At 44.9% G+C, this 9,743-nt stretch overlaps 1 protein-coding gene across 2 annotated transcripts in view; it reads left to right on the forward strand.

Moving 5' to 3' along the window:
• The window catches only part of PGBD5 (piggyBac transposable element derived 5), a 118,589-nt gene that overhangs the window by 94,222 nt on the left and 14,624 nt on the right, over window positions 1-9,743 (forward strand). For both annotated transcript variants that reach the window (XM_053298303.1, XM_053298293.1), the window contains exons 5-6: window positions 3,483-3,680; window positions 5,354-5,459. In XM_053298303.1, coding sequence (XP_053154278.1) covers window positions 3,483-3,680; window positions 5,354-5,459 — 304 coding nt within the window. The remainder of the gene's footprint in view (window positions 1-3,482; window positions 3,681-5,353; window positions 5,460-9,743) is intronic.

The raw sequence follows: 9,743 nt of genomic DNA on the forward strand, positions 1-9,743 counted from the left end.
TACTGTTAACAGTCACTATTTTCTGGGTTATGAATTTAGGATACCTCAGTCTTCTCTTGCATTAGATCAGCCATTTATACACGGTTCCCATTATCCTGTGTAAAATGTCCTTCGTTTTACAAGCTCTCTGAACCAAATGAAAGGTTGTCTTTAAATACTTCAGACTTTTGTTGTGGTTGTGCTTCTTAAATTAAAGGCCCTCTTAGGAAACTAGTTAGTCATGTGTATTTCCACACTATGAGAAATAATTAAGTTCCTGCAGTAGACCTTTTGGCTTATGAGTTTTGCAGATACCTGAAGTTCTCTTCAGAAATGGGTGCTGTACCCCAGTCACTCCAGGTGCGGTGTTTGTCTCTGAAGACAAAGTGGGATGTGCACGAATGGTTTCGGCACGTCCAGTAGGAACACACCGAATCGATTGGGTGCAGCTCATCTAATTGTTTTGGTGGGGCAGGGAATGGTACCTTTAAGAATGAGTAAAGCAGGTCCTTATTTGCGCATCCGCTGCCCTGCAGCTCTTCCAGGCATGGTGCTGCGCTGCTCAAGAGTCCATGCACGGCCACGGGGCTTCGCCCAGCAGCCTGCGTGTGGTAATAGGATGCACATCACCACTGCGCATGCATGGGAGCCTTGTGTGTGATCAGCAACACCCTGTGTGGTGGTCACGTGCGTCTCACCACCATGCACAAGCTGTTGGGTGAAGCCCCACTGCCATGTGTGGACTTTTGAGTGGCTCAGCGCTGTGCCCAGAAAAGTGGAAGGGCGGCGGAGGAGCAGGTAAGGACATGCTTTACTCATGCTTAAAGGTACCATTCCCTGCCTTGCCAAAACATGCGTGCACATCCCTACAGATAAACACTGAACTCATGGGCAGTGTGGGAGCAGGGCTACAGAGCACTTTGGGGTAGAGACGAGCTGTACTCCCATTCCTCTATACACAACTACAGGCCTGAAGAGGTTTTTTCACAACTCACAGGCCCTAAGGCCTACTGCAGGCATCTAATCCTTTTCATTAGGGTGAACATTACCACTGAAGAGGGCTTGGCCAACAAACTGGTTGATTGTTAACGAGATCCTTAAGATATTTTAGTCCCATCCAGTGGAGGCTGGGGCAGTGGAGTGGAAGATGGAGTATGCCTTGAATTCCCAGTAAGGGCTCCTGCTGCATTCCACATAGACAATGAGCTCACCCCCACCTCTGCCACTCAGCTGATTATGTGTGGCAGACATTTGAGGGGCCAGCACAGCAAAACCTTGTCATGTGGACCCTTCAAATGGCCACCATGTAGGGAGAATTTACCGGTAGTTAAAGGTACATTCCACCTTCCACTCCATCCCCTCACCCTGCTGGTCCACAGGCACAGCGGACACGGCTGGTCTCACTGTTTCTGTTGGCACAGGCTGTGACTGGGCAGGAGCCACTCTCACCAGTGATGCTGCAGGGAGGGGGCACGGAGAGGGAGAACAGCATTATGATGAGTCTTGTAGAAATTACTTGGCATTGCCTGCCTAGATGCGCGGGCATGTCAGGCTGTTGTCCCTTTACTCCTCCACCATGGGGCATGTCTCGCCACCACAGGACCCCTCTCTGCCCCAAGGACTGCATGTACACCGAATGTTAGGATGGGAGGGAGAGTGCCGCTGTCTGGGTCAGCATTGTCAAACATCCATGGACCTTAGGGTCACACCCTTTGTGGCAGGCAGGCTTCTGTTGCCGAGAGAGCTGGGAGCCTGTGGCACCTGCTGTGATGAAGCATTGCTTGACAGTGTGTGTCTCCAGCCCTCCACTGCTCTCCATTCAGCTTCCACACCAGCTTTCCCCCACTGCCATCCATCCCCGATTGGAACATTCTTCTGGTGGAAAGGAGAAAATGCCCCCCCCCCCGCCACGGGCCTCCTACCCCCTCTTGTCTGAGTCCCCCTTTACAGCGGCAAAAAGCCAGAAAAACCTGAAAGGGTTGAGTCTCTTTAAATTCTCCGATCATGTCACTGTTGCCAGGCAGAATAGGGAAGAGAAAGGAGGATGGTGGGAGTGTGGCGCTTTGGCCGAGAGGCAGTCATTGAGAACCGCAGCATACATAGAGCTACCCCATCCCTGGGCAGGTCTGGGCTGCCCTCTCTATTATTGCGGTTCCAAAATCAGCACGAAACTGCGATTATGGTGGCATCCACATTTGGATGTAATGCTGTGGCAGCCAAACCTCGGGTTTCTGCAGCAAACCTTATTGCAAACCAAAGGTTCAAATTGGAGTTTGACCAGGCAAACTGTAGGTTGCTTTCGGCTCGAAACTGCAGTTGCACACATTTGGATGTAGCGGAGTTCCAACTTCTGCCCCATTTAACTCCGGTTTCGTATTATGTCCAAATGCAGTCACTCTCTTCAAGAGGATTGGACTTGAATGATTATTGCTAAGTGACTCAGCAACCTCTCAGTTAGAGTTGAACTGGCAAACAGACCTAGTATTTCTCTCTAAGTATAACTCTTTACCTATGTAAATAGTTAAATAAAGATTTGTTTATTTCATAACTGAGAAACTGAAAGTTATTCATACTAAAATATCACACATGCCACAAATAGTGTATGTATTTAATTTCACTTTTATACCACCGATCCAAAATGACTCAGAGCAGTTTGTATTCAAAAATATACACTTAATTACGTTTATGAATTCAGCTTAAAGATGTTTGGTGATGTATTATCCTAGGTGAAGCAAATGAGATAAATCTTTTGGGTCATCTCCTCCATATTTGGCTCGTCATACTTGATTCTGAATGAATCTGAATGATTCTTTAAAACATCCTACATGTTTTAAATGCTTCAGATTTCAGTATGTTGGACTGAACACTGCTATCTTGAAGTATGGCACAACTGAGCAGATCCCTCTCCCTTGCTCTTCCCATTTCCTGTTAGTGTTTCTAGTATATAGATATGAAAATAGTGGCAGACATACTGCATAGCATTCTGTTGCTATTTGTGCATCCATGCAGATGCACAGGCAGCCCCAATGCTTTTGAGAATGAGCGTTTGCCCAAAAAGTAGTACCATGGTTATTTCCATTGTGGTAAATGGGAATAACTGTGGTGCCGCTGCAGCCACTCATTCGTAAAGGTGTCTGGGCTCTGTGCATGTCCTCAGCAGCTATAGCACAGAGTGTTCTGGTGACAGAAGACTGTGCATAATGTCAGTCACTTTTTTTTTTTGGCGAGGGGGGGGGGGGGAGACGTGGTATAAAAAATGTATTGCAATCCCATGTGCCATAGAAGACAATTAACAAACTATTCTCCAGTGCTTCAGTATGTATGCTGGCTATGTGTTATTAAGACAACAATGATTTCTTTCTTAAAACTGTTGGTCATTGGCCAACCTATTATTACAACATCTTGCTCCATCGTGATAGGTCAGCAGATTGCTCTGTTCTTTTCCACTCTGCAACCACAAGGTCGCTTTCTAAGAGAAATGTTTTATCCTCTTTCATTTGCAGAGATTTATTGCTGTGGATTACTAAGTGCAAGAAAAAGTGACTGCACAGGCCTGCCTCCATCTATGCTAAACAACCCAGATGTTCCTCAGTCACGAGGACAGTACAGGATAAAGATGAAAGGAAACATGTCCCTGATCTGCTGGTACAATAAAGGCTATTTTCGGTTTTTGACCAATGCTTATTCTCCAGTTCAGCAAGGTGAGCCATCCATGCCACTATATGACTTCATTTTGTAGCAGAAAGTAGTGGGTAGGAACTGGGATCTCAATGAAGTAGTACTGTCCAGGCAACAATCCTAGGGACTAACAAGTCCCATTGAATTTTAAGGGGAGCACTAAGCATTTAAATATCTCCCATAGAAATCAATGAGACTGAAAAATGCCTAACTTGGCCTGCGTCATGCTTCTGAATCATGTGGTATTCTGTATACCAACCTCACTAGGCAGCTTATTCTATGACTGAACTGCTCCCCAAGTTAGGATGTTTTGTTTATTGTTTAATTTGAGATGGCATGAATGGAGTGGTAGAGTTGCCTGTACCAGCTCAGCGTAGGAAGCTGCCTTAAGTAGAGTTTGGCCATAGTCCATCTAGCACAGTACTGACCATACTGACCGACAGCTGCTCTCCAGAATTTCAGGCAGGGTTTTCCCCAGCCTTACTTAGATGCCTTCTGCATACAAAGCAAATGCTCTGCCACTGAGCCACTTCAGACAAGAGGATGCCATTTTGAATGCTCCCCATCAAAAATGTACTGCAGGTTAGAAAATGAGCACATCAGGAAGAAAGCCCCGAGCCCAGTCTGCTCCCTATTGTACTTTTTCAGTATTCAGAGACTCTTCTAATATAGGAAACCATTCAAAAACCATAACCTCTCACCTTCAGCCTGAAGACCTACAGTCTTTTCTACTATCTCCGCATTCTTCTACATTCCCACCTCATTCTGCTGCATATACAGCGGAGACCCCAGTCTTCTAGAACGACATTTGTCTGATCACCTATGGTGAGGAAACATTGCCTTTAGGTGACCAGGGAAGGGGAGCTTTGCAAAAACAAGGGCTGATTTCCCTTCTAAACCACAAGGGATTAATATAAATATTGTAGGCAGGTAGACTAGTGACATTGGAGGCTTATTGAGAAAGCTGCTTACTCTAAATCTACTTCCCTCTTATCTAAAGCCATTTGCTTCTTAACCCTCTTCTTATTGAGATTTTTCTAAATGTTTGGAAACAATCTGTATATCCTCTAACCCCAGCCTCCATTTCCTCTTCCGTAAACAAAATTTTCCATGAGAGGAAAGGGGGGAAACAAATCTCAGTATTCTAATTAGGGCTTACTTCTGAGTTAAACAGTTTTAAGATCAGAGGTGTAGTTATAATTGAGCAGATGGGTTCAAAGAACCCAGGCCCCCCAGCTCCTGAGGGTCCCCCAGCTCCACCCCTCCCTATTTTCTTCATTATCTCCCTCACTCCCAGGGGCTGCGGGAGAGAAGGGTGAACACAGGTCCTCTCTCCCCTAGCTATGGGGAAATGACTTGACTAGCAAGTCAGAGGTTGCCGGTTCGAATCCCCGCTGGTATGTTTCCCAGACTATGGGAAACACCTGTATTGGGCAGCAGCAATATAGGAAGATGCTGAAAGGATAATCTCATACTGCACAGGAGATAGCAATGGTAAACCCCTCCTGTATTCTACCAAAGACAATCACAGGGCTCTGTGGTTGCCAGGAGTCGACCTCGACTCGTCGGCACACTTTACCTTTACCTATGGTGGCGTGCTGATAGTGTAAGATATGCAGCTGTGTGTTAACCACACAGCTATTGTGTGAGCTGTAAATGACAACAAATCGTTTTATTTTGTTTTAATTTGAAACAGGAGTTATAATTAAGAGGAAAAGTGGAGAGATCCCCTGCCCACTGGCAGTAGAAGCTTTTGCTGCTCATCTTAGTTATATCTGCAAATATGATGACAAATACAGCAAGTAAGTGAGCAAGAGGGTGGGGAGAGTTTGAACCTTGGAATGTTGGACCTTCTCGGAATGTTAGACCTTCTCTCAGATGTCCAGGAGGAACAAAGTGCTTGATTTTACCTTTGCTGACTTTAGCACTGAAGGCAGAATCAGGGAGAGAGCTGCCCTGCAGACTCATCAAGGGGATTTCTTTGAGAACTGAGTGGTGGGGAGATGTTTCTGAGGTGGCTAATCTGAAGGTCCAGGGGAACACTGATGCACAGTGGCTATGTGGATTGGTTTTAGGTTTACGGCCCTTGTATTCTAGCATGGAGAAATAACATGTAGTACAGGCCTTTCTGGGCTACACCATTTCACCTGCAGGTAGAAGAGTGCATGTTTGAATGTCTCTCCATGCCAAAAAAACCCCCCAAAAACCAACCTCTGTGCATGTGAAAAACTAACATGACAGTATTGTTTGCGCTTTCTACTTCTTTTTAAAACTGCTTTTAACTCATGAGTGTATTTACATGGGGGTAAGAACACTTAAAGTGGAAACAGATGTGATGTGAGAAATCCATGATCAGATGTCCTATTTTCTTGTTCCATTTAATGCCGTGGGGAGGGGGCACTCTGATTGTGCTTGGAGCAATAGTGCTGAGGGAGGCACTGCTTCCCCACTGCATCATTTCCTTGATCTCTCTGCCCCTCCTACCCATGCTCCTATTTAGACCTGCATGGAAAAAAGACAGATGTGATATAGGCCCCTAAAGTCTGCTGTTGCAGCAGCAGGACTAATAGCAACTTCAGGGGGTGCAGTTTAACCCTCCCTCCCTCTGTTCCTCCGCTGCCATTTCCCAAATGTAAATGCCCCCTTTTCCAGCACCCTGTGTTAGAGAGCTCCGCAGGGGAGATTTCTCTATCTGCCCCAGCTACAGTGGAAGTGCACAGGTAAGGGAGCACTGCTAATTCATATTGTCTGGAGTCATGGAGTTAAAGTTCCAAATAAAGTAGTTTATTTGGGAAATCCATCAGGGAGATAGACTGAGACCTACATGCCTCATTGCAAGCTACGTACAGGAAGGGGGGAGGGAGAAGAAGGAAGATTCTCTCTCCAGGGGAAAGAATGAAAACTGAGACTATCAGTCTAACAAAGGGGAATGAGAGTAGAGAGAGCATGGTCAGGGAGGGAATGCCTTTAATGGCTGTTCCTAGTGCCCCTAGTGGTCAGTAGGGTTGCTGGTGCTAAGGCCATGCAGGAGCTGCATCTCCAGCACCCTGCTGCAGTCAAATTCTGCTGCACATGGCTGCTTTAAAGTGTGTGGGTGGGTGGGAGAGACCCATGTTGGGAGATCCAACCACATCACATCCGTTTCTATCCTCAGTCCAAGTCCATTCTGCATTTTAAACATTAGCAGAGTATGTTTCTCAGCAGCTGCCACCACCAGTGTCTTATGGTGCTCAAGATGCTCCAAGATTCACACAAGCCAAAAGGAAGACCATCCTTAAGGCTTGGGTTCACTTTTCTACCTTCGCCGTCGTCCCAAGTTCTCCTTGCTAATCTGGACAGAAAGCCCTTTCAAGAATGTGTTTAACTAGTGTAAGGAGGCACTTTGAGTGCAATGCTGATCCCCAATCAGACTGAACACAGACAGTGAAGAAAAGCATCTGCCTGAGTAATCCTCCTTTTTGTTGTTTGCCATTGATGACTAATCCCTCTCTGTAATAAACCACTTTTATTTAATCGGAGAAAGTGGTTGTCAATGGCATAAAAATAGCAAAAGGGAAGATTCCTCAGGCAGATGCTTATGGTCTAGGCACCAGGCAGTGCTCTGGATTATGTAAATGTTCCAAAAAGTTCTTTACTTCACTCTGTTCCAAGTTGGCTTGAGTCATGTCAACCGCCCTGAGCCTTTTGGAAGGGCGGTATAAATTTTTTAATAATAAATAAATAATAAAAATAAATGTGACCTCCAGCAGCCATCAAGCAGAATGGACAAAGAGAGCAACTTTAAACAAAAAAAGATCAGGTCTTTTTAAAAAAAGAAAGAAGGGAAACCTAAATGCAGAGCCTTCCAGATTGAGCAAAGGTTTCTATCACCACCTTTTGTAACATGGACCAATCAATGTTGCACCTCAAAGACAGGGCTTCAGGAAAGCCAATTAGAGCTGGGCAAGGCACGAATGACATCACGCCTCAGAACTGGGCAAGCACACTCCCTGCTTGGCAACCAGCTGATTAGCATTTCAATTCAGAGTTCCAGGAAGGAGAAAGCAGTCTGGCCAGAATTCATAAACTTGTTCCCAGGATGTGCCAGAGAGGATTAAACCAAGGAAATGCTACATCCAGATCCTTGTTAGAACTGGCTCCTTTGCAATATTTTTTTTAAACCTTCCAAAAGAGGGTTTATGCATTGCTGAAGCGCAGCAACCACATCAGACAAACACAGGGTCATCTTGGTTTTTGTATGTCCTTTCCTCCCTTCCAAAGGAAAAGCCACGTTGCAGCAAATAGCCACGTTGTACAACAGCAAAGAGTGTTGTGGCTTACCAAGACTAATACAAGCTTCTCGCATGCAGGGATTTTTTTTTTGTTTTGGGACGGATTCAAAAACATGGTTCCCTTACCTGCATTTCTGAAATGGTTCACTCTAGAAAGAGCTGTACAGTGTTTGATTTTTGTACAATTGAAATGGATCTTTGACTGAGTATGGAACTAGGGTTGTACTCAACATTCCTCAGTACATTACAGGTTGCCCGTCTGTGGTGATTCTCTTATATATAGCAGGGGGGAAGCAACTGGCCATATCCAACCCCAACACAGCATCCCTCCAGTGGCTGTTGCTGGTACCTGCCTTTTGTTTCTTTATAGATTGTGAGCCCTTTGGGGATAGGGGGCCATCTTTTTAATGTCTAATTTATTTCTCTGTGTAAACTACTGTGAGAACTTTGGTTGAGGAGCGGGATATGAATATGCATCATAGTCTCCTGAATATAACAAAATATCATGGTGATCAGTTTCCAGATCCAGAAGCAGATGCCTACAGGAGCCCAGGGTTAAAAGAAAATGTGTTCTCAAAATGAGTGCATCCTTGACAATATGTCACACAACTTCAGTGTGTTGATTTATTTGTAACAAGAAGGCGAAGCAGCTTTCCTGGAAGTCATAGGTGTCCACCTAGGACTCCAGGGGGTTGTGGGGCTGACATTTGGCATGAGCCTCTAAAGCTGGAAATGGGAAATAACTGGACATACACACACCCCAAAAAAGTTTGGAAATCCCTTTTTTTTAATCTTCAAGGGTCTGTTGAAATCCATTTTGCAAATCACTTACAAGTAAAAACAACCCAAAAAAAGCTAACATTGTAGCCACTGGAGTTTGCCAGCTCAGCAGCTGCGTTCCCACCAGAACATGAGCCTGGAAGATGCAAAAAGTAGTAGTAAACTAAGGCCATGAAGTTGTACAGAGTTTGTTTTATTTGCTCCAAAGAAATACAAAGCAAGGTTAGATCTCCTTATAAACAGGCTGCTTCCATAGGAAGATATCCAAAGCCTCAAAATCGAGCTTTCACAGATTTCTGTTTGAGCATTTTATAAGGCAATATCCGGCGTTTGGATGAAGGGCACAGCTGTCATGCAATTTAAGAACTAGATTTGAGAGCTGGAGTTTGGTTTTTCTTAATCATTTTAGAAAATCTTTTCCCAGAAATTTTTTAATTAAAATGCTTAGGCTTCTCAGAGGAAGAGCAGGGAGAAGCAATTCAAAGCAGTCTCTCTGAACAAGTTAATACAGATGCACTCAGACTTGAAAATTAGGTAGGCCTAACTGAAAAACAGCAGACCTGCGCTTGAGACATCCTATAAATGGAGTGAGAAAAGCATAGAGTTTAGGTCCAACGTACCAGGCACTGCCACTTCACATCTCCATCCATTTAAAAGATTAACAAATAGCAATGTTGTCTGGAAGAAGAAACTTACTTGTAAAACAACCAATGGAGATTCAGTTCACTCCCATCATGCGAAATTAAGACAGGAGAGCGGTAGAGTGGTGGTGGTGGTAGTCAGCGGTAATGTCCTTGCACACCTTTATGCTATAAGCTAACCAGCCATCACATTTCCTGATCTCTATCATCTCCAATTTAGGCGAAACGTTTGCCTTTAAAAAATTGGTTGACATTCCACACTGTGGGCTGCCAGCATTAGGGACCCGCCAAGGCTGCTCCTGCTGTGAAATGAAAGACAACCCAATGGTGTTGAGAGGTGGGAAGTTGCACAGCGAGCTAAAATGACGAGTGGGCACTTGCATTATGCGACTTC

The sequence above is a fragment of the Hemicordylus capensis genome, chromosome 1 (assembly GCF_027244095.1).
Source record: "Hemicordylus capensis ecotype Gifberg chromosome 1, rHemCap1.1.pri, whole genome shotgun sequence".
NCBI classification, from domain to species: Eukaryota; Metazoa; Chordata; class Lepidosauria; order Squamata; family Cordylidae; genus Hemicordylus; species Hemicordylus capensis.